This window comes from Notamacropus eugenii, chromosome 4 (assembly GCF_028372415.1).
Source record: "Notamacropus eugenii isolate mMacEug1 chromosome 4, mMacEug1.pri_v2, whole genome shotgun sequence".
NCBI lineage: Eukaryota > Metazoa > Chordata > Mammalia > Diprotodontia > Macropodidae > Notamacropus > Notamacropus eugenii.
The window spans coordinates 356070011-356096817 of record NC_092875.1 but is presented as its reverse complement, the minus strand read 5'-3'; the positions used below and the strand labels follow the sequence as shown (position 1 = coordinate 356096817).

The window sequence follows — 26807 nt, the reverse complement described above, 5'->3', positions numbered from 1 at the left end:
TCAGCAGTACATGGAACCTACACAAAAACTGACCATGTATTAGGACACTAAACCTCACAATGAAATGCAGAAAAACGGAAATAGTAAATGCACTCTTTTAAGATCATAATGCAATAAAATTACATTAGATAATGGACAAAAGATACATTAAATTAATTGGAAATTAAGTAATCTTATTTTAAAAAATAAGTGGGCAAAAGAAAAAAATCATAGAAATAATAGACAATTTCATTAAAGAAAATGACAACAATGAGACACAAAGCAAAATGTATAGGATGCAGGCAAAGTGGTACTTATGGAAAAATTTATATCTCTAATTGCTTATATCAGTAAAGTAGAGAAAAAGCAGATCAGTGAATTGGGCATGCAACAACAACAACAAAAAGCTAGAAAAAGAACAAATTAAAAATTTCTAATTAAATGCTAAATTGGAAGTACTGAAAATGAAAAGAGAGATTAATAAAATTTATAAATGAACTACTAAATAGAACTAAAAGCTAGTTTTATGAGAAAAATCATTGGTTAACCTGATTTTTAAAAAGGACAGAAAAAACACAAATTACAAGTATCAAAAATGAAAGGAGTGAATTCACCACCAATGAAGAGGAAATTAAAACAATTATTAAGAGCTATTTTGCTCAATTATATGCCAATAAATTTGACAATCTAAGTGAAATGGATGAATATCTATAAAAATATAAATTACCCAGATTAACAGAAGCAATAAAATACCTAAGTAATCCAATCTTAGAAAAAAGAAATTAAAGAAACCATTAATGAATATCCTAAGAAAAAATGCCCAGGATCAGATGAATTCCCAATCACATTCTACCAAACATTTAAAGAACTAATCCCAATATATAAACTATTTGGAAAAACAAATGAAGGATTCTTATTAAATTATTTTTATGACTCAAATATGCTGCTGATACCAAAATTAGGAGGAGTCAAAATAGAGATAGGAAAATATAGACCAATTTTCGCACTGAATATTAATGCAAAAACTTAAATAAAATGACATCAAAGAGATTATAGCAATATGTCATAAAGATCATACACAATGACCAGGTGGGATTTATACCAGAAATGCTAGCTCAATATTAGGAAAACTATCAATATAATTGACCATATCAATAACAAAACCAACAAAAAGCATGTAGATTTCTAGATGTAGAAAGTCTTTGACAAAATGTAGCACCCATTCCTATTAAAAATACTAGAGGTTATAGGAATAAATGGAATTTACCTTAAAATGACAAGTAATAAGAACTGATATCTAAAACCATCAGCAAGCATTAACTGTAATGGAGATAATCTAGAAGCCTTCCCGATAAGATCAAGGGCAAAGCAAAGATGATCATTATCAGCTCCATTATTTAATATTCTACTAGAAATGTTAGGTACAGAAGAAAAAGAGATAGAGAGAAGAAAAAGAAATTAAAGGAACTAGAACAGGCAATGAGGAAATAAAACTCTGACTCTGCAAATGATATGATTTTATACTTAGAAAGTCCTAGAGAATCAACAAAAAAACTACTCAAAATTGTTAACAATTTTAGTAAAGTTGTAGGATACAAAATAAACCCACATAAATCCTCAGTGTTTCTAAATATTACCAACAAAGTCCATCAGCAAGATATAGAGAAGGAAATCTCATTTAAAAGAACTGTAGAACATATAAATATTTAGAAGTCTAATTGCCAAGACAAAGCCAGAAACTATATGAACACAACTATAAAACACTTTTCACAGAAATAAAGTAAGATCTAAACAATTGGAGAAATATTTCTTGTTTGTTGGTAGGCTGAGTCAATGCAATAAAAATGGCAATGGGTATGTTAGATTCTGTTGTAGTAAAAAGAACTCTGGATCAATACTCAAAAGACCTGAGTTCTAGTTGTAGTCCCACCACTTACTGGCTTTAGGGACATAAGAAAGGCATTTAACTTCTTTGAGGCTTCCATATTTCTTTCTAGTGAAACGATTATGCTTTTGTCACAGAGGTGCTATGAGAACAGTACTTTGAAGATTATCAAACAGTATACAATTGCGTGCTGTCATTATTATTACTAGAAGTTGCATTTTCTCTTGTCCAAAATCTAATCAAGGGAAATATGTATATAACATGGATGACTTATCAATTCTTTACACCTGCCAGGGCAGCTAGGTAGTGCAGTGGATAGAGCACCAGTGCAGGAGTCAGGAGGACCTGAGTTTAAATCTCACCTCAGACACATCACACTCACTAGCTGTGTGACCTTGGGAAAATCACTTAACCCCAACTGCCTCATCCTGGGCCACCTCCAGTCATCCTGATGAATATCTGGTCACTGGATCCAGATGGCTCTGGAGGAGAAATGAGGCTAGTGACCTTGCACAGCCTGCCCTCATTCAAAACAAAGTCAAGTGCAAGTCATGTCATTATTTCTCTGATGGCATAGTCTTCTTTGGCAACTAAGGATGAACACACACACCTGCCAAACATCCAGGAGTAAAGCTTTCAGAAGGAAGTGAGATTAGATATCATCCCCAGTAATATTGGAGATAAACAATACATAAAAAAATGGGGAGGAATAAAGTTGCTGTTGACACTGAAAAGGTTTCTTAAAGAATCATAGATACAGAAAGGATATTAAGGGTAATAGAACATAACCTCTCATGATGTTTATGTTGAGGTATCCAGGGAAGAGTGATAGAAGAGGGATAGGAAGTGAGATGAAATGCTTCAAACATGGCCTGGTGTAATGTTGTGCTATTGGATTCAAGTGCATTGATTCAAAAGATCATAGAATAGTATAGTTGCAAAGGATTTCAACAGCTAACTAGTCAAACCCTTCATTTCAGTCAGAAGCCTGGAGAGTTGAAACAATTTTCCCGTTAGGATTGTAGCTCAGATTATATGGTTTGAAGTTCAATGTTCCTCTTGCCTTTTCTCTACTGTCTCCCTCCCCACCTCAACAATACTGCTTTGCCTTTCCTATATATCAATAAAGCAAAGCAAAATCTTATACTGAGAAGGTTTTGGGGTCTGAATTCACTGGAGCTGTTCTTACACACTGGACACTCCCTCATGTTATTAATTTTCCCATAAAACAGAAAGGACATTTGATTAATTCTTCCATAAATGAAGCACTGATGCTTTACTAATTTTAGTTATCAACTCACAAAACTTGTAATATTATTATGTTTGGTTAAATGATATGCAAAATTTCATTCTGAAACTATAAAAATCAGCTCTAAACCACTGGATGAGTTTTTTTTGATTTTTCTCTTACTGTCCAGCTACTACTCAGTCTTAGTCTTAGACTCAAGAATCTTATCACTGACATTAGAATTGTCTAAAAAATTCTTTCATCATGTGTCATTAAAAAATACACTAATCGTTTCTGTAAAGATTATAGCTTACCTATTCTGGTTCTCTCTCCTCATTTGGAAATGACAATGTTGGACAAGATGAATTCTATAGCTCCCTCATTGGGGCAGCTACGTGACCAAGTGGATAGAGTACCAGGTCTGGAGTTAGGAAGCCCTATGTTTAAATCTGGCCTCAGACACATACTAACTGTGTGACCCTGGGCAAGTCACTTAATCCTGTTTGCCTCAGTTCCTCATCTGTAAAATGAGTTGGGAAGGGAAATGGCAAACCATGCCAGTATCTTTGCCAAGAAAAACCCAAATGGGGTCATGAAGAGTTGGATATGATTGAACAACAAAGGTCCTCATGATCCTAATGTTGTCTGAATCTATAAGACAGATTTTTGTAAAATTACCAAAGTAGCTTTTTTTTTCTGCATGGTCCTTATTTGTGGTCCTACTATATGCATGAATAGATGTTTACTACGTGATAATATTCTGAAACATAAATTTATCTACATTTATGTATGAATGAATTAAATAATCAGTTAGTAGGCACAGTTAGTTATTTTTGTGAGAAAAACACTCTCTTGGAGATGAGAAACTATAACCAGATATCCAACCATGATGAATACCCATAACTATGCCAATTATAATATGTATGTGTATACGTGCATATGTGTATGTATGTGTGTGTGTGTGTGTGTGTGTGTGTGTGTGTGTGTGTGTGTGTAAGGAACAGAGAATGACTTGAATAAATTGGGGTTTGGGACAAGAGTTACACATATGCACATATACATATAAATATATAACTGAAAATACTTAAAGTAAAATGTGAACTTTTTTCTAGCGAAGCTATAATTATTGGATTTTAAATTATTTTGAGAATGAGATAAAAATTCTAAAACAATATGAAAATAAACTAAACATACTTTACATGTTTTCCACAAGAAACTAACTCTAAAAGTAGTCTTTATAGTTTATCCATCTTAAATTACAGAGAGTTCTTGAAATCCCATCAGAATTCCTCCTATAACATAATCATTTTTAGAAAAAGAATTCTTTAAGTAAGCAAAGACTAGGCAGAACATATACTAGCTTCTACTCAAATGTATTGGAGAAGAATATATTCACTTCTTTTATTTCAAGGATTCTAAAAGAATAAGATAATTTTAAAGAGACTAAATTAAAATCAACTGAAGCAACAAAAAACAGACAATGAAGAGCCAGTCTCCTAGTGACAGAAATGTTTTATATAGGACCAAGTATTTGGAAGAGATCCTTCTTTTCCCCTCTTCCCCCCACAGAATATGTGAGCATATTCACTCTCTGCTTCTGGGAAACCGGCTTATAGCCAAGCAAAAAAGCCATCTACTTCTCTTAGAGTCTGTTAATTAGTTACTTAAGAGTTAATGATGCAAGGTGCCACATGTCATAGAAATAGATGCAGCTTCTAGCTAACAGCCTTCTTGGATGTAGATCTTAAGGTAACAATATCTGATTTCTACGAGGTTAGGAGGATGAACTTTCTCTATCTCATATTAATGGTGGTGGGGAACTACTTCTCACATGCAACATAAATTCAATTAGTTATGCTTGTATCTGGGCCCTCCAGTATCTTCAAGTGTCTTGTATATTTTCTTTCCTCATAATTGATCTATGATCTGAAAAATTGTCAACTTGAATCTTTCTCTGCCCTGCCATAAGCAGCAAGAGAGAAAGAATACCAAGGAAGAGATATGAATGGACTGGTATCAATAGAAGAGGGATTATTGAAAAGGTACTAGCAAAAAATCCAATCTCAGCTTTCTGACCAGACAGTGCCAATGTGAAATTTAACATAGTCAATTACAAGTCTTGCAAAAACACATCACGTCCAAACAACACTTAATCATTTCAACTGAATGTGCTATTTGTTATAAGTTTAGATATTGAATACAGTTTATCATCCTATTAATTCATGGTGTCATTCTCTTACTTTTATCATTGCTTTCTTTAAATTGATATATATTGTGCATCACATTACTTTTTAAGTATCACATTTTCTTGGGAAACCACTTAGACTTTTGAGTTATAATTATAACTATTACTAGAATTAACAACTGTTCACAAAACACAAATGTGAGAGTACTGAGGCCATGAATGAAAAAATGAAGAGCCTACTTCCACTATTAAGAAGTCAGGCTCTTTGGAACTGAAGCCAGGCAAAGTACAATGACTAGGAAAGGACAGGGAACAGTATAGATTGCAAACTCTAGGGTTTCTAGTCTCTGTGGTAGATTACATAATAAGGTATAGCAAAAAAAAGAACTCAAAATGCAAGATGATAACGAGTGGAGTGGCTGGAAAGTTAACAAAAGGGATCAGAACCAGATGAGATTTCACTTCCATAGGAAACTCTTCACTGAGTGAACTCCATCCCCAATGTAGGTCATCATCTTTTCTATACCTTAGTGAGAGTTGCCTAGAGTAATGAAAAGTGAAGTTACTTGCTCAGGATCAAAGAGTCAGTATGTGACAGAGGCAGCACTTTAATGAAGCCCTTCCTAGCTTTCAGGTCAGTTCTCTGTTCAAAACAACATGGGGCTGTCTCTGAAGAGTAATGTAAAATGAGAATAGAAATAGTCATCAAGTTACGAAGGTAAAATACTTTTAAAAGCTTAAAATGCTAGGGTAGCAATGTATAATGTGTGAATAAAATACTGACTTTTAATAATGTGCTTTTGTTTAAATGATCTTCAAATATAATTGAAATTAAAATAAAATGATTACATTGGGCATTTAGTTTGTCCGCAAGTTTCACAAAATCGATGATTTTTTTATCCTAACTCCAAAATCTAAGCCCTAACAACCTTGCAAAGGTTTATTATTATTATTATTCTTAAATAATTTCTACTATTATGCATTCTACTCTCATTGCTAACATCCCACTGGCAATTTTCTCTAGTTATTTGTTAAGATTAACTCACCTATATCTTAACAAATGTCATATATCATCAGAGCAATGAAAGGAAGTTCTAAATTTAAACTTTAGCAGTTCTAAAATTAAAATCCATTCAATCTACTAACACAGAGAACTTAAGCTATTCATTCCTAAAAGCTCTGGATTGCCCAAGAAACTTCTTTATTTAGGGTGGTAGTGAAGTATGATGATAGACACATCTAAATTTTCAAGCAAATTGTGGAAACCTAAGTGATTACATGTGTAGATCATTCAGAAACCTATGGTGAAAAAAGATATTTAAAAAATGAAACTGAAATGTGAAAATCAAATTAAATCTAGTCCTGAAATAGTACAGAAATGACTTTTTTATGGAAATAAATTACTAGCAATCTAGTCAAAATTTCAAGCAGCTGTGGGAAAAGGTAATTTCCTTATATTTTCTAAAACTTAGTCTAACAGAAAAGCATAACAAAGCAATTTACTTCAGGCTAATATACTCAGAGACTTCTGTAGAATTTTAGAAAACAGTTTTATTTCTACATAAATAAAAATAACAAATGTACATCACAAATATGCCTACATAAATATCTGGAAATATGAAAAGTAAATTGAGTTGACATTTTAGACTGGTCTCAAAAACAAACTTGATAGAAACATCACATTAAGTGCTATCTTGGACACAAATCATTTTGTTCAGGAGTTGGGTACAAAGGAACTGATTATATATAGCGTTAATGATTCAGGTCTTGGAGACACAGTATAGGGATAAGCTGGGTGAATTAAAGATTACTTATTGGCAAATTCTATACAAAATAGTATGGAAAAGTTCATGTAGATCTTCAAATCTAATGCAGTTTTCATTCCTTTGTTAAACATTAAGATAAATTAAAAAAAATTATCTGGGGAAGTGAGAGAAGCCTAGATGGCAGAGTAAATGAAGTGTGTGAGCTCTTCCAATGTTTCCTTCCCAACAATTGAAAAAAAACACTTCTTAAATTAAATTCTGGAGTGGCGTAACAAGTAAAAGGTTGAAATGAGAAATTTTTCCAGGCAAAGACAACCTGACAGATATGGTCTGTGACATTGCATGGGCAGTGGGGGAGTGAGAGGTGTTGTAGTGTGTATGACTTAGAGGTAGGAACACTAACAACAGTGACTTCAGGAACTTTACAGCCAGAGGTGGTAAGAGAGTCTGACAAATGCTCTGAAAGATATTACAGGGAGACTCTGCCCTAGGAAAGAGTGCTATCTGGTGACTCCAATTGCCCATACTCACTTCTGGGTCACAGTTCCCAGGTAGAGAGGAGAATTTGCTGTCACAAGAAATCAGGGGCCATGAGGAATAGTATCTCTTGCAACTGCAAGAGATCAGGGGCCCATTCTAAGGGCCAGAGAGCAGACCAAGAGAATAATGATATCACCTCTCCCCAAATTAGATCACCTTGGGAGCACTGCAAACTTCCTAATTAGAATTAGCTCTGAAAACAGCAGTGCAAAAAGACCTGATGCTAGGGACAATGCCCTCCACTCCCATCCTGAGAACATAACCAAACTTTAACATGAAGTTCAAAGTAAAAGAAAAAGAGGATAGGAAAACAGGTAAAGAACAAAATAAGAAATTGACCATAAAAAAGCTACTAGGATGACAAGAAAGATCAAAACACAAACTCAAAAGAAGAAAATATATCAAAACAGCTTCAAGCAAAACCACAAGGAAAAGATATGAATTGGACACAAGCACAACAAAACTTCCTGGAAGAGATAAAAATAATTTTCAAAATCAAATAAGAGTGATAGAGGAAAAAATGGTAAAAGAAATGAGAATGTTGCAAGAAAAGTATTAAAAGACAAATGAAGCTTAGTAAAAGTACAAAATAATTCTGAAGAAAACACCGTACAAAATCAGAATTGGTCAAACGGAAAAAAAGAGGTACAAAATCTCACTGAAGAAAACAATTCCTTAAAAATTAGAACTGGGAAAATGGGAACTAATTACTATGGAGACATTAAGAAACAATGAAACAAAGTAAAAGAATGAAACATTTACCTTTCAGAGTCAGATAATTCTAACCAAGAAATAAATTAGAAAGAAGTTGAGGTGATGATTATAATTTTAGAAAATATAGATATGAAAGGCTTCTGGAGAAAATTCAATAAAAATAGAAAGGAATATATCTTTTTTCTCAGATGTACACAGTACCTTCACAAAAATTGACCATGTTTTAAGAGAAACAAAATTTCACAAAAAGTTAAGAAAAACAAAAATGTTAAATGCACTCTTTGAGATGATGATTCAATAAAAATTATAATACCAAAACAAAAGGCCACAAATACAAAGGTTAAAAATTAACTGAAAACTAAATAATCTAATCCTAAAGAATGAGTGGATCAAATAACAAATTAGATAAACAATCAATAATTTCAATAAGACAATGCCAACGTGATCACATACCACATGTAGGATACAGTCAAATCAGAGGTCAGATGAAGATTTACATCTCTATGTGCATACATCAATAAGAGAGAAAAAGAGGAGATCAATGAATTGGTTATATAACAAAAATAAACAAACAAATGAACCAAAAAGCAATAAAGTATCCTCACTTAAACATCAAAATGAAAATCATGTAAAACAAAATAAAGATAATTGAAACTGAAAGTTAAAAAAATTGAATAAATAAAACTAGGAATTCATTTAATGAAAAACACAATAAAATTGATGAAATATTGGTTAATTTGATCAAAAAAGAGAGAAGAAAACCAATTTGCTATCATAAAAAGTAAAAAAGCTTCCCCAATTGATAAATGGTCAAAGGATATGAACAGGCAGTTTTCAGAGGAAGAAATTAAAGATGTCTATAGTCATATGAAAAAATGCTCTAAATCACTATTGATTAGAGAGATGCAAGTCACAACAACTCTGAGATACCACATCACACCTATCAGACTGGCTAACATGACAGAACAGGAAGATGATAAATGTTGGAGAAGATGTAGGAGAGTTGGAACACTAATTCATCATTGGTGGAGCTGTGAGCTGATCCAACCTTGTGGAGAGCAATTTGTAACTAAGCCCAAAAGGCTACAAAAATGTGCATACCTTTTGACCCAGCAATACTGCTTCTAGGACTGTATCCCCAAGAGATCATAAAAATGGGAAAGAGTCTCATATGTACAAAAATATTTATAGCAGCACTCTTGTGGTGGCCAAGAACTGGAATCAAGGGGATGCCCATCAACTGGGGAATGGCTGAATAAATTGTGGTATATGAATGTAATGGAATACTATTGTGCTATAAGAAATGATGAACAGGAAGACTTCAGAGAGACCTGGAAAGACTCATATGATCTAATGCTGAGCAAAAGGAGCAGATCCAGGAGAACTTTGTACACAGCAACAACCACAGCATGCGAGGATTTTTTCTGGTACGCATAGAACTTCATTGCAATGCAAGGACTTAAAAAATTCCCAGTGGTCTTTTAAGGCAAAATGCCTTCCACATCCAGAGAAAGATCTATGGAATTTGGTCACAGAATGAAGCAGATAATTTTCTTTTGTACTATGTTTTGGTTTCTTTTATGATTTCTCCCATCCATTTTAATTCTTCTATGCAACATGACTATAGTGGAAAAGTATTTAATGCCATCTCAGGGAGGGAGGAGGGAGATAAGGAGGGAGGGAAAAAAATTTAAGTTTTATGGAAGTGATTGTAGAACACTGAAAACAAATAAAATAACAAAAAAAAAATAAAAAGGGTGAATGCACTACCAAAGAAGATGAAATTACAGTAATTATTAGGTCACAGAAATCTTACAAAATAACCACATGGGATTTATACCAGGAATGCAGGGTTGATTGAATATTTGGAAAACAATAAATATAATTGACCATATCAATAAGATAAACAACAAAAATCATATGATTATCTAGATAGATGTAGAAAATGCTTTTTGGAAAAATATACCTATTCTTACCAAAAAAACCAGTAGGAATATATGTATACACACACACACACACACACACACACACACACATATACATACATATGGAGCCTTCCTTAAAATGATTCGTATCTATCTAAAACTAAGGACAAGCATTATTTATAATGGGGAGAAGCTAGACACATTCCAAAGATTAGGGAGAGTCAAGGACGCCCATTATCATCACTATTAATTCATATTGTATTAGAGAGGCTAGCTATAGCAATGACAATTTTTAAAAAATTCAAGGAATAAAAATAGGCAATGAGGACACAATGCAAAACTATCACTCTTTTCAGATGTTATATTAGGAAACCCTAGAGAACCAACTAAAAAGCTAGTCAAAATCATTAACAACTTGGACAATGTTGCAGGATATAAAATAAACTCACATAAAGGAGAAAAAGAGAAATTCCATTACTATAACTGGAGACATAATAAAATACTTGGGAATTTACCTGCCAAGAAAAAACAAGGGACTATATGAATACAATTGCAATACACTCTCCATATAAAAGAAAGGCCTAAATTATTGGTGAAATATTAACTGCTCAAAGGTAGTCCAAGACAATATAATAAAAATGACAATGACATCTAAATTAATTTTTCATAGTCAGTGCCATACAATCAAATTACAAGAAAATTATTTTGAGGAGATACAAAAAAAAAGCAAAATTTACTGGAAGAATAAAAGGTTAAGAATATCAAGGAAATCAATGAGAAAAATATGAAGGAAGATAACCTAATGGTAATAGATTTCAGACTACATTACAAAGTAGTAATACAAAAATTTGGTTATTGGCTAAGAATTAAAGTGATTGAACGGTGGAATAGATTGGGCATACAATATATAGTAGCAAGTGGCCATAGTAATATAATGTTTGATCAATACAAAGACCAAAACTGTTGATGTAATTACTCACTATTTGAAAAAAATTGCTGGGAAAATTCAAAAGCAGTCTGGCAGAAACTAATATTTCACACAGTATACCAAAATAAGGTCAAAACAGATAAATGATTTATTCATAAAGGGTGATATCATAAGTAAATTAGGGGAGCACAGAACAATTTACCTGTCACATATGGGAAATGTTTATATCCAAACAAGAGATAGAGAGGATCATAGGAAGTAAAATGGATAATTTTGCTTCCATGAAATTAAAAATTTAAGAGGTTTATTTTGCACAATCAAAACCAATGCAGATAGAATTAATAGGAAAGCAGGAAACAGGGAATTTTCACAGTAAATTCGGCACTGTAAGCTACTGAAATACAAAATGGGGGGAAATAGTTATTGAGAGGTTTGAGTCAAAGGTAGAGATAAGACCCATCCCTCCAATCACTTGAAGGTAAAAGAGAACTTTCTGGGAGGGGTGAAATATAATATATTTAACCTTCAGGAAATGAGGACTAGATATTTGTGATTAATTATGGGAGCTTTGGAAAGAGGCTATTCCCATCCATGTGGCAAGTCAATGCAGAATTTCCATGCCTATGGCAATCCTCCTACTTCCCAAGTTCCTGGTGTTTCACACCTCTATCTTAGGTAATCTGAGTACGTGCAAAACAGAAATTCCATTTGTGTACATATTTACACACATAAATGTGTATGTATACATAGGAGTAGAAATGCTGAATTTTGTATACATTCAATGTGTGTATATATTTGTGCATATATATTTGCATATATGTATATATACTTTCAGAAAAGAAAATCAAGCTTGAAAAATCTATGCCAGTGAATTTGCTTTATATTCCTGGGAAATTTCTATAATATACTATTAGAGATATGCTTAGTCAACATCTAGAAAATGAATTGGTGATTCTTTAAAGTCATCATGGTTTCTCAAAGAATGACTTCTACTATACTAACTTTATTTCTCTTTTTTATAGGTTTCTAAATTTTTAAATCAGGGGATTGCTCTAGACATAAAGTTAACCTAGATTTCTGCTGAGCTTTTGATTAAATATTTCATACTATGCTCATAAAAAGATGAACAAAAGGGACAGAACAATAATATAATTAGTTGAATTTGGAAATGTTTGATTGGCCAGAATCAGACAATCGTGGTTAACAGTTCATGCCAAATTGAAAGGAAGTGTCTAGAATAGAACAACATGGAAATGTACTTGTTGTCAAGTTGTTTTTTAGCCACGTATCATTCTTCCTGACACCCATTTTTGGTTTTGTTTGAAAAATACAGGAGTAATTTGCCAATTCCTTCCCCAGTTCATTTTACAGATGGGGAACTGAGGCAAACAGGGTTAAGTAACTTGCCCAAGGTCCCAGAGCTAATAAGTATCCTAGGTCAGATTTGAACTCAGGAAGATGAGTCTTCTTAACTTCAGGACCAGCATTCCATCACAGACATATGCTTGACTCTAAGCTATTTAACATTTCTAACAATGGATTAAATAATAGCAAAAATGGGGCAGAGATTTAGGGCTAAAAGAAATAATCAAAACCAAAATGATCAATTACATTGTTTAAGAACTAAGGAAGCTGAACCACAAAGAGGCTAAACAATTTGTCCAAAGTTACACAGCTTGTCCATATCCAAGGCAAGATTTGATTCAGCTTTTCCAGACTCTGAGCCTAAGGCTTTATCCAAGGTTCCATCTAGATGATATGCTCAATAAAGCTTGGAGGGATAGATAAACTTTCTAAATGACAAGTTCCAAAGAATCTTGAAAGATATGGGGTAGAATTAAAAAAAAGATGAAATATTATGGAGATAAATATGAATGAAGTCTTTTGCTGAAGGAAAAAAAAATCAGTGTCACAATTACAGAGTAAAAGAGACATAATCAGATAATTCATCTGAAAAATACCTGGTTCTAGCTCAAGAGTAATTAATTGGACGTAGTAGTTGAAAAGCTAATGCAATTTTGTACTGTGTTAAGAGTACAACAGCATGTAGGAATAAATGTGTCATATTACTAATGAAATCTTTCCTCACCACACTACATAGGAAGTTTTACGCTTATTTTTGAGTACCACAGTATGTGAAGGGCATTAATAGGCCAACTTAGATAATGAAGGGCCTTGAGTCTATGTCATAGGGACCAATCAGAGGGAATGGAGATGCTAAGCCTGGGGAAGAGATACATGGGCAGCATGATACAACTATCTTCAAATATCTGAAGGAGTGCCATGTGGAAAAGGATTTTTTGTCATGGTCCTGACAAACCTCTTGTCAATAACTCTTTTTTAAACAATTCTGTATTTCTGTCTTTAAAATCAGCTGCCAATATAAATTATTTCCTTATAATATAAATTATTTCCTATTCTATATCTCTGCAGTTTTCTTTTCTTCCTTAATTCTACTAAGGTATATGTATTCCTCCTGAATATCATTCTTTCTTCAATTCAAGGTCATTTTACAATTTTCATTACCAGTCTGCTCACGAATATGTTCTTGCCCTATTTTTCCTTCTCCTTATTCAATAAAACTTCTTTCTTTAAAGTTACCAAGAATTTCTTAATTGGAAAATCTAAAGACCTTTTTCTCAGTTCTCATTTTCCTTGATGCGTCTATAGCATTTGATATGGTTGACAAGCCTTCCCTCCTGAATACTCTCTGGTTTTAGGGCTTCTGTTATACTGCTTGCCCTTGCTTCTTTCCCTAACATCTCTAAGATTACACACACACAGATGGATAGATAGATAGATAGATAGATAGATAGATAGATAGATAGATAGATAGATAGATAGATGATAGATAGATAGATAGACATCGTTATAGATATAGTGATATGTATGTATGTTCACATATACATATACACATATATATCTGTACCGTTCTTTTTCTGTAATTAACTTCACTAAATCTCCACTAGTATCATTCTTTCCCCTGCATATTATAGCACTAAACATCTGTATTTGTCATATGAGAGTTATGATTATTTAGGGCTGGTGTTGCATTCTCATCACAATTAATCAGAGAATGCCAAGTAACTTCAAATCAATTAATCAGACATATAAAGCAGATATAAATATATTTAATCACCCTAACAGAATAATTATTATTTTACAGGAATTCTTAGTTACCTTTGCTATATATGACCTGTATGTGTACCTTTTTTATCTTTCTGCTTGAAGTTTGTACCTACTTTTCTCAGAGGAAAAGTTCCCAGACTTTGGGTGAAACTAAAAAACTACTCTTCTTGCTTATTATATTTTAGTCGACACATTTGCTAAAAAGCCTATTTAGATTCATTGATTGTTAATAAGAAGGTTTTGGTGGGGGATTATGTGTAATAGTACTAGACACCTGGCTCCTTAAGTTTCTCCCCTGGGATCCTAATAGTAGTAGTCAGCTGCCCTTTAAGGATCTGGGTATTAATGAGAAGAAGTTGTAGAAGTCCTGGAATTAATGCTATACTGGGGGGAAGGATAAGAGCAGCCAGATAGCACAGTAAAAAAAGTACTGGACCTGGAATCAGGAAAACTTATCTCCCTGAGTTCAAATATGACCTTAGACACTTAACTGTGTAACCCTGGGCAAGTTACTTAATCCTGTTTGCCTCAGTTTTCTCCTCTGTAAAAAGAGTTGGAGAACTCATAAATGGAAAATTCCAGTATCTTTACCAAGAAATCCCCAGATGGGGTTTACCAAGAGTCAGAAATAACTGAAACAACTGAACAACAGGGGGACAGATAGATTACCCAGGATAACTTGGGGGTCCTTATGCATTTAAAGTGACCAAACTGGGACTCCATATGGGACTCTTGATACCCTAGTTTGCAGAGATTCACTAGATAAAAATTAGCATTTTTTAGCTTTTACATTAGACTGTACTTGAACAGTCTGTTCCGGTGTTTCCCCATCAAGTCTGATCAATTCCTTTGAGATTTTGTTTGTCTGAATATTTAGTCCTATTATATTTGTTATTGTATCTATTCATTACGTCATTGTTCCCTTACCTCACAGGATTGTTTTGAGAATCCAATAAGCTATTTGTAAAGTGCTTAGCATAGTGCCTGGCCAACGGTTGGTTTACTGGCCAAACAGTAATAAATGTTAGTTTATTATTATTTCTGTTGTTTACGTTGCCACCTACGTGTTCAAGTTCCCCCAGCTATGTATCTGCACAAAATTCATAAATGTCCATTTTTTTCCGTTTAGGATTTAAGCAGACTTAAATTGTTTTTACTATTGTGATAGAGTCTAAATAGTTTGTTCTTTTTATGGACTTCCAGTTCTTAGGATAAGGTTTATGAGCTGGCTCGTAAACCTTGAGCCATCAATCTCAAATACTTAATTCACTTTGGGAGATCTACAACACTCTGGTGCATTCTAAGTATATTTTCTTTTTTTAATCTGCTTGTGCTATTTAGGGGCAAGTTAAGAACTTTATGTGGATTGTGATATTCATTGGCAGCGATCCTTTGAGGAAATTTCAGGTGCATTATGGTACCCAAAAGAAATCTTTTTCTGGACTTCAAGTGGGATTACTTTATATATGCAAAGGGTAAGTGGGTGATATTTTGAGTCATCTGTGTTTTATGGAGATGTTTTGTACAGTATTACCCTACAGCTAAACCATATAATGGAGTAATTTTCACTCAGGGCATTTTCTTTTTCTCACCGGAGGGTGAAGTGACTTCTCTTTTTCATATGTGCTTAATCTTTGTGGAGAGCACCACATGTTTTAGAAAGCTTGGAAGAGCCAACTTTTACTCAGAGGAGGAGGAGGTTTATTTTTCTTTCACTTTTATAAAATGAGATCAGGAGGAGTGAGGTGAGAGCAATGCTTAGTGGAAGAGGAAAGAATAAATAACATAGTTCCCTTCTGAACCTAGTGTTGTTTCACTGTAGCACTTGGACTCTGACTGGGCACAGAGCAGAGATGCTCCTCATTAAGAGCAAAAGAAGGTGAGTCCCCAAGCTCCTCCTCTCTTACTCGCTCTCCCAGGGAGAGTGGGTCAATGTTATTGTGGACGCACCAAGCCAGTCTGGTTTGGTTTCTGACTTGATGGGTGAATTCATGACTTCTAGCTGATTCCCACATTCCTAATGCCAGTGCAGAGGGTGGGCAGTTCTTCTGGGAGCTCTGCATGGGGATGGGAACTTCAATTTTATTTTCCTTTACTGATTTGGAGTTGGGGGAGGCCTTTTGTAAACACCAAGCTAGTGTGAAAATTGTAAAAAGATGTTGGTTTGTTAAGCTGTATCACTATATTTTTGGAAGTATGAAAGAATGTTCATTTCTTGATCATTTGGGAAATGTGTCACAAGGAATTTTTTTTGAAACTCTTTAGAAAAGACAATGAATAATGCTTAATCTTCCCCAATTAAGGGGAAAACTACTCAGCACTTGTGACAAAGAACTTTGTCCAAAGGACAATAGTTTATTTGCTGAAGATTGCAGAAGTTTAACTAGGGAGAGATTTTAAGGCTAGAGTATCATTTTACCCATCTCAATTAATCACAGATGGCTCAGTTACTTTAAATGAATAAATTAGTAAAAAATGCAAAAAAAAAGTATAAATAAGTCTGTAATCAATTTAAAAAGATTACAATGCTTGCTTTGACTAACGGAGGAAGGCAGATGACTCCTCAACGAGAACATCTTTTGCTTAGCTGAATGAATCAGACACACTGCAAGACTGACATACAAAAAGAAGTCATTTCAGTGATAAACTCAGTCAAATGGAGAATGAGCCTACTGGGTATTGGTAACATAGACCTCTCAAAGCTGCTGTCACGTCAGGCTTGTTTTGAAAATAAATTTAAAAACTATGGATGGAAGACACTACATGTTGTATTGGACTGCAATAAAAATAAACTATATTTGTTGTCTGCTCCTATAATAATCCGGAATTACAGTGGTACTGTTTAGTTTTTCGACATTGCTTAGAGTTTGGGTCTCTATTCATTCACTATCATAGTCAAATATAAAACAAGCTCTTTTATATATGTTAATTTATCTTCGAATGCAATGCTGTTTATAGATTCATTAAAATGAAATATTTTTTTCTGAATATATTTTCAAAAACCTCAGCAATTGAAATCTCAAGGATCAAAGTCACAAGGAAGGTCCTAGTCAGGGGTTAAAGACTTATATTCCCCTTAAACCTCCTAACAGCGAACACATTTGAAGGTTACAACTGTGATTAGAGTACTCATTATATTACATTATGAATTGCTCAAATGGATTTCCTTTCTGAAAAATTATCACTGTGAATTAGTGAAATTCCTTAAAAATTCCTGTAAATTATACAATAATTTTTCAACAAAGGAACTCTGCTCATAAAATTCATAATGCAAACAAATAAACAACAAGGAATCAATATAGGAATCAATCAATAATTAAATTTCATAGTATGCTACAAATAGGATCATCATATTACATTCCACTCTTTAAAAGCAAGTTTCCAGTGTTCCCAACACTTTTTGTCAAATAGTGAGTTCCTGTGCCAAAAGCCTAAGCTTTGGATAAATGTTTGGATTTCTCAAATGCTAGATTACTATGGTTATTTAACATTTTGCAGTGTGTACCCAATCTATTCCACTGATCTGCCACTCCATTTCTTAGTCGATATCAGATTGTTTTGATGATTAATATTAATACAGTTTGAGATTTTATTTTTCCAGAAGAATTTTGCTATTTTTTCTAGCTCTGGAAAGCATTTTTTGGTAATTTAACTGTATGACACTAAAGAAGTAAATTAATTTAGGCAGAATTATAATTTTTATTTTATTGATTCAGTCTACCCATAAGCAATTGATATTTTTCAAATTGTTTACATATTACTTATTTGTGTGAAAATTGTTTTCTAATTTTGTTCATATAGTTCCTGGGTTTGTCTAGACAGGAAAAATCCCAAGAATTTCATATTTTCTTCAGTTATTTAAATAGAATTTCTCTTCCCAAATTCTAGAAGATGGCAGAGTACAAAGACACAAATACTGCAACTCTTCTCCCACAGCCCATAAAATACCTATAAAAAATGATTCTAAACAAATTCTAGAGCAGCATAAGCCACAAAACAACAGAGTGAAAGAGATTTACAGCCCAAGGTAGCCTGGAAGGCTGACAGGAAAGGTCTATCACATGGGGTGTGGAATGGAGCGCAGCCCATGGAACTCAGCCCAGCCTTGGCCCTGTGGCACATTAGGGATAGGACCAGAACAGATCTCTGGGAGAGATTCCTCAGCAGCAGTGGTGGATCTTAGATCCTTCTACCCATAAACACCAAAGACAGCTTCAAAGGTCAGTGAGAAAGCTTTTTCTCCTGGGGGAGAAGAGAGCAGGGTCCTCTCCTAGCTCCAGCCCCAGGTGACAGCTGCAGCAGCAGGAGCAGCAGCATCCACTTTTGGAGCCCTCAGCCTAAAGCCCCTTGGAGAATTGAGCTGCTGATGTGCATCTCCATCCTGAGTGGTATGCTGGGGGTGAGAAGAATGCTGGCCGGAGTGGTGGAGCTGGTGGAGGTTCTAGAAAGAGAATTCTCCTTGCAAATCCTTTGAAGAAAAGCTTTAGTAGCTCCCAGACGAGAGTGCAGGCCAGAAGAGGAATAAAATTCTCTCCTGTCATTGAGCAGCCTTGGAGGACCTGAGAACTTACAGACCCCAGAGTATACCCTCCTCTTGACAAAGGACTCAAAAGTCAAGAAACTGGCTGGGAAAATGCCTATGAAAGAGAAAAAAATAAGACTATAAAAGGTTACTTTCTTGGTGAACAGGTATTTTCTTCCATCCTTTTGGATGAGGAAGAACAATGCTTACCCTCAGAGGCCTCCAAAATAAATATGCAATGGTCTCAGGCCGTGGAAGAGCTCAGAAAGGATTTTGAAAATCAAGTAAGAGAGATGGAGGAAAAAATAGGAAGAGAAATGAGAGCAATATAAGAAAATCATGAAAAGCAAATCAACAGCTTACTAAAGGAGACCCAAAAAATGCTGAAGAAAATAGCACCTTTAAAAATAGGTTAACTCAATTGGCAAAAGAGGTCCAAAAAGCCAATGAGGAGAAGAATGCCTTAAAAAGTAGAATTAATGAAATGGAAAAGGAAGTTCAAAAGCTCACTGAAGAAAATAGTTTTTTTAAAAATTAGAATGGAACAGATGGAAGCTAATGACTTTATGAGAAACCAAGAAATTACAAAACAAAACCAAAAGAATGAAAAAAATGGAAGATAATGTGAAATATCTCATTGAAAAACAACTGACCTGGAAAATAGATCCAGGAGAGACAATTTAAAAATTATGGGACTACCTGAAAGCCATGATCAAAAAGAGAACCTAGACATCATCTTTCATGAAATTATCAAGGAAAACTTCCTTGATATTCTAGAACCAGAGGGTAAAATAAATATTGAAAGAAGTCACCAATCACCTCCTGAAACAGAAGCAAAAAGAGAAAGTCCTAGGAATATCGTAGCCAAATTCCAGAGTTCACAGGTCAAGGAGAAAATATTGCAAGCAGCTAAAAAGAAATAATTCAAGTATTGTGGAAATACAATCAGGATAACACAAGATCTAGCAGCATCTACATTAAGGGATTGAAGGACGTGGAATATGATATTCCAGAAGTCAAAGGAACTAGGACTAAAACCAAGGATCACCTACCCAGCAAAACTGAATATATACTTCAGGGGAAAAAATGGTCATTCAATGAAATAGAGGACTTTCAAGCATTCTTGATGAAAAGACCCGAGCTGAATAGAAAGTCTGACTTTCTAACCCAAAAATCAAGAGAAGCATGAAAAGGTAAACAGGAAAGAGAAATCATAAGGGACTTACTAAACTTGAACTATTTACATTTCTACATGTAAAGATAATATTTGTAACTCTTGAAACTTTTCTCAGTATTTGGGTAGTTGGAGAGACTATACACACACACACACACACACACACATATGTATATATACGTGAGGCAGAGAGCACAGGGTGAGTTGAATAGAAATGGATCATATCTAAAGAAAAGTAAAATTAAAGGATGAAAGAGTAGTATATTGGGAGGAGAAAAGGAGAAATAAAATGGGACAAATTATCTCTCATAAAAGAGTCAAGAAATAGCTTTTTCAATGGAGTGGAAAAGGTGGGAGATGAGAGGGAAAAAGTGAAGCTTACTCTCATTACATGTGACTTAAGGAAGGAATAACATGCACAGTCAATTTGGTATGAAAATCTATCTTACACTACAGGAAAGTAAGGGAGAAGGGGATAAGTGGGGTGGAGGGAATGATGGAAAGGAGGGCAAATGGGAGGAGGGAATAATTAAAAGTAAATACTTTTAGGGAGGGACAAGGTCAAAAGAGAGAATAAAATAAATAGGGGATAGGATGGAGGGAAATATAGTTAGTCTTACACAACATGACTATTATGGAAGTGGCTTGCAAAATTACACATATATAGCTCGTATTGAATTGCTTGCCTTCTCAGTGGGATGGGTGGAGAGAGGGGAAGGAAGAGGTGTTAGAATTCAAAGTTTTAGGAACGAATGTTAAAAATTGTTTTGGAATACAACTGGGAAATAAGAAATACAGGTATTGGGATATAGAAATTTATCTTGACCTACAAGAGAAAAGAAAAGATGGGGATAGGGGAAAGGAGGGGTGTTAGAAGGGAGGGCAGATTGGGGAAAGGGGTAATGAGAATGCACAGTGTTTTGGGGTTGGGGGAGGGGAGAGACTGGGAGAAAATTTGGAACTTAAAATTTTGTGGAAATGAGTGTTGAAAACTAAAAATAAATAAATGAACATAAAAAAAAGATAGAATTTCTATTTCTTTCTTTCGCTGCTGGACTTTGTTGGCAATGTAGAGAAATGTTGATGATTTCTGTGTGCATTTATTTATATCCTTTAACTTTGCTAAAGTTTTTAATTATTTCAACTAGTTTTTTTAGTTGGTTCTCTAGGATTTTCCAAGTACAACATCAAGTATATTTTTAACTTTTCTTTCCGGGAAAACCTTAGAGTACAATCTGTTAGCAGTTCTATAATTAGTAATTCTATAAGCAGCAACTTTCCTTGGGAATCCAAAATGGGGGCAGAATGAAGTATGAGAAAGCCTAATTCTCCTACTGGGAACTGAGAAATCCATGGAATAATAAACCCAGTATAAAAATCATATCACATGTCTGAGTACAGAGGTAGGAAGGGAAAATACTCTGAGACATTGCAAGTGCCAACAGTAGTTGCCTGGTTACTTCTAGCCAACATATTAGAAATTTGACTGATAAAAGAGGAGATTCACAGGTCTGATGGAGTATGGGGGACCAATGAGGATTTCCTCTTTTTTCCATCTGATAGAGAACATTGTTTTTAATCTCTTTGGATTATAGAAGCTTAGAGCTGGAAAGGACTAAAGAGATCATTAATACAATAAACTTCATGTTTCACATATTTCCTCTACAATCTTCCCATTAAGGTATCATTCAGACTTTGAATGCATATCTCCATTGTTGAAGAACTCAAAAATTTTTGACAATTTACATTCATGAATAGCCTTAAATTTTATTCAGATCTCCTTATTTTAAAAGTTTACCATCATGCAATTTCCAAGAATTCCAAGTTCTGTTGTTCAACTTCCATAGATCTAATTGTACATATCCAAGGCCACATTCACTTGCCTGAGAGTCCTTTAGGATATAAACAATGGCAGTAAATCAATGATTGCACTGACCAAAGATCAGTTTCTATTTTCCCATGGCAGTCTTGTTATATTTAAAGTTATTTTTACAAATTACTACATCTTGCTGTGTGCTGATGTTTGTGTCATTCAACGGCATTACAAAAAAAAGTCATTTTATTAAGGCAAAAAAGACAGGAACAATTCTAAATCACTTATACTCCCCATCGTTGATGCAAGTATTTGTGAAAAAGCATTTGTTTTCCTAATGAAACAGAACACATTCCTTCTGAATGTTTTTTTTAGAAAGCTGTTTTCTTTAGCAACATTTTATGTAACTGAAATTCTGAAATGTCTAAAGCACTGTCTCATGAAATATAGTGATTAGTAATGCTCTGTGTGTGTGAGTGTGCATGTGTGTGTGTGTGTGTATGTGTGTGTGTGTGTCTGCATGGGAAGATAAGATTCCTATAGGTGTATGTGTATGCATTTATAAGCAATATTTCATTCTAAATCTAAGAGAGCTAAAATCCAATTTATGACAAGAAGGCTGCTTTTTTTAAGTCATAGGGATTATGCTATAATCCAGTAATCAGTAAAATAGATTTTCTGCATTTAGCTTTCATGCTAACTTTTATCTGTGCTGCTAATTGCTAAGTGGCTGTTGATTCTGCTGTTGTGGATTTACCTATTGGCTGTTAGACTCAAACTCACTGCCAAAAATAATGGAGCTGTTCAGTTACAGAAAGTTGAATTCAATAGAAGAATGAAAACAAAAATGGTACTGTGTACTCAAACGAAAGTTGTCATACGTCTCCCACTGTTGTCCTCAGGAGATTCAATGAATCATCAATGGTTCATTCTATCATGTACCCACCTGCCAAACCAAGTGTTCCTTTACTCTTGCTGTAGTGGAGACACAGATGCTCAGCACAATGGTGTGGGATGAAGAGGTCAATACACTGGCAATTATGGCATCTCTCATGTTGAAGGGCAGCATAGTATACACCACAAAGATAATGAATAAAAAAAATGATACCTGTGAGGAGAAAAAATACAACAGTCAAGGTCTCATTAGAGTCAGATCCTAGCATTTTTCTTCATGATGCTCTACATGAGGCTACCTAAGGCAATATAAAATTCTGTGCTCATTCAAAATTCATCATTATTCTTCAAATCAAAGTATGAAATGCAATTGTTTTAAGTGAACAATAATGGACTCCACTATTTTGGAGCAAAACAATACTTTGTGAAGTTCTTATGTTTCAGAATCATTATAATCTGTTAGATTTACTTTTCAAATATTTTGCAAAAGAAAAAAAGGAAGAAAGTTACAATCTATATTTGAAATTTGGCCATTCTTTTCAAACAAAAATTCAAAATTCTACCTGTTCATTTAATTAACATTGAATAGCAATGGATGAACTTTGAACCATTCAAACAATTACATTTTTAAACACCTAAAAGTAGTAGTAATCATTCCTTATTTGAAATGGAAAAGATAAAGCTTAAATTATTCAAATTTTGACATTTCCTGATGGCAACACTGTTCCTTTGATTAACTTGTGACCAAGGTAATCATAAATAGCTTCATCTAATTAATTGACTGCTCATAATTAATTTGAATTCTTTTCCATGTAAAACATTTGTGCACAGTCACTTATGATCTAAATTTAAGTGAATAAATTGGAAAGATAGAAATCTTGCTATTATTAAATCCATTTGCATATATGTCATTAAGCATAAAAATTTAAAGGCATCTTGAATCCTACATAAATATCCCTAAACTCTAGATAGATTGAGAGCAGCCTTATAATTAATAATGCAAGAAAGAAAATCAATATTTTTCATTTAACAGGTATCAGAATAGTGATTCAATAATTATTATCATAGTAGCTTGAGAAGAATATGCATATGTCATATAATAAAGGAGAAATTCTCCAATAAGTAGAATCTAGCCCTTGCCTTGCTTGACTTGATTTCTCATTATCAGCAGGATTAACTGTGATTTTCTTATGATAGAGATAATTGCTTGAGTCATAATTCATCTTATTCACATATTTGTAATTCAACATGACACAACAACTCCTACTAAAGAGTATACAGAGATGTTGCCATGTTCATAGCCATTCACCACTTATCTAGCAACTAGACATATTGTCTAGTTTCAAGTGGGCCCATTCGATTGTTCAACAATTCTTTCATTAATTTTTTTCAGTTTTCTAACAGATTTTCCTTAATAGCCGCTCCTTATCTTCTTCTTTGTTCTCAAGCTCCCTTTTGAAACAGTCTCAGTGGATGATCTAATCTACTAGCTCAATGACGATCAAGGCATCTTGTAATGAATGTCCAATGTATGGCAAGCACATAGCAACAAAATTGTGTGTATGTATGTGTGTGCATGTATTTTCTCGGTGTGTACGCATATTCGTGTGCAAATATATTGTGTTCCTCCTTCGTTGTCGAAGAAGACCATGCCATCAAAGAAATGATGACATGACTTGCACTTGACTTTTTGGCAGTTCTTGACAATATCTTGAAATACGATATCTAGACTTTTTTTTTGTCATGGCTTTCAGATAGTCTAATAATTCCTAAATTATCTCTCCTCAGTCTGTTTTCCAGGTCATTTGTTTTTTATAATGAAATGTTTCCCTTTCTTTTATTTTTTCCCATTCTTTTGACTTTGTATTATTGTTTCTTGATGTCTCATGGAGTAATTAGCTTTCAGTTGCCCAATATCAGTTTTTAAGGAACTTTTTTCCAGTGAGTTTTTGAACTTCTTTTTTCCATTTAGCCAATTCTGCTTTTTAAGGAAAACTTTTCTTCATTATTTTTGTTCCTCATTTCCCAAGTTGTTAATGTTATTCCTCTTTTCATAATTTTCTTTCATCTTTCTCATTTTTATGCCCAATTTTTCCTTTACCCCTCTTATCTCTTTCTTTTTAGGAATTTCTTTTTTTCTAGGAATCCTTGTTGGGCTTGGGTCCATTTAACACTTTTCTTCGAGGTTTACTTATATGTATTTTCACATTGTTGTCTTCTTCTGAGGTGATGTCTTGGTCTTCGCTGCTACCAAAGTAGCCCCTTATGATCAATTTTTGCTGTTTGTTGTTGCTGTTATTTGCCCATTTTCCCAGCTCATTTCTGGACATTGAACTTTATTTTAAATTAGTTCTCTGCTCAATGGTGATGGGAAGTACTGTTCCAGGCTTCAGACTTTTTCATGTTGTTGTTTGCAAAGCTAGTTCTAAGGTTCTAGTTTTTGGTGCTTCCAAGGTGGTGTGATCTGGGGAAAAGTGTGGTTACTGTTCTCCTGGTCTGTGCTCTGGAGAAGGGCGCATGTTCTTCTGAGGCACTAGTGTTCCTCTTGGCTCTGGAATCATGCTTTTTCCTCCTAAAGCCACAAGCATTGGTGCTCCTCTCTGCCCTGAAACTAATACAATACTGCATGTGGGCAAAAGCTTTCCCAGTCAGCACTAGCTCTACCCAGAGTCAGCAAAGGGCCACCTGTAATCTCTTTCTGATCAGTTTGACTCCCATCCCATCTTTGGGCTGAGAATCTCAGAAGCTGCCATTGCTACTGTCATTCCCATAGTTACCTTTAAGGCCCCCTGCTGGTGCTGCTGCTCTGCTTGCTGTATGTCATCTCCCACCCTATTGTCACACATCTATCCTGCTTACCTCTATTTCAGTAAAGATGAGATGGGTGTTTCTCCTTGGAAGTCACATTTAGCTCCTTCAGATTTCCCACCTACAACTTACATCCCAGGGACTCTAGAGTTTTTAGAGTTCCAGATTCATCCAAGAGTATAGTTTGCATCCAAGGTACAAATATAGCATTTTAATTTCTTTGTACTCATTCATTCTCTTATTTGGTAATCATTTATTGAGAACTTATATGAAAATCAATCTATAGAAACTGAGGGCAATAAAAAGGTTAGATCAGAAATGTCCCTACCCACTTGGAGTCTGTAATGTAGAAGGGAATATGCTACAATTTTTTAAAGAAAATTTAAAAATGTGTTACATTTACATGCTGAGAGCACATGAACTCCTGCAAAATGCAGAAATAATTTAGCTTAGCATTTGGCAAGAATAATACCTTTAATAAGGAACTATCAAATGTTAATAATACCCATTTGAGGCCCAGTTTAGAATCTAATTCCTCTCCTGTTCAACTGAATTTGTTTTTACTAGCTTTTTATATTATTTTTTTCATTAGGGATTACAAAGTTGATCTGAGGTTACATGTAATTCTTCTTGCCTTAAATGTCAACATTGCTAGTAATGACTGTTAAGGTATAATATACATATTACACAATTAGTGCATTAGAAAGCAGTAAAATAAAGCACAATATAGGATTCAAGGTGAGGAAGGTCCCCTTTGAAGGGTTTCTGCCACATTTACTAACAGGGATTGGGGAATCATGGAAGCTTCATGAAGAAGTTGATATTAAATTGGCATTAAAGAATGAGTAGAAATTCAATTTCTAATGGCCAGTATATTCACTGGGTTTGTTAACTGAATATCGATCACTGTGCCTTGTGTTGTGGGAGAAGATCTTAGGCAAGAATCAGTATTTGTCCTCTTGGATCTTATAGTACACTGGGAATAAGACGTAAAATGAGTAATTAAAATATAACATTGTTAACACATATATAACATATATATATACATATGCACATATATACCTACATGTGTATATATACATGTGTGTGCATACATATATGTATTATATGTGTATATATGTTTCTGTTTGTGTCAGTGTATATATGTATGTATAAATAAAGGTAGAAGAGTTTAATCACATAAGTGAAGGAAAGGAACTGAAAATTCTTAGCTCAGTGACTTCAACTTAATAGTGACTTTCAAACCCATTCTCTATGATATTCAATTAATTCAATTCAGTAAACATTTATTAAATGTCTACTATGTGCCAGACACTG

At 34.2% G+C, this 26807-nt stretch overlaps 1 protein-coding gene across 1 annotated transcript in view; it reads right to left on the bottom strand.

Moving 5' to 3' along the window:
* ADCY2 (adenylate cyclase 2) overlaps positions 1 to 26807 on the bottom strand; it is a 523876-nt gene that overhangs the window by 336203 nt on the left and 160866 nt on the right. Inside the window, exon 3 of the mRNA XM_072605397.1 lies at positions 22735 to 22896. Coding sequence (XP_072461498.1) covers positions 22735 to 22896 — 162 coding nt within the window. The remainder of the gene's footprint in view (positions 1 to 22734; positions 22897 to 26807) is intronic.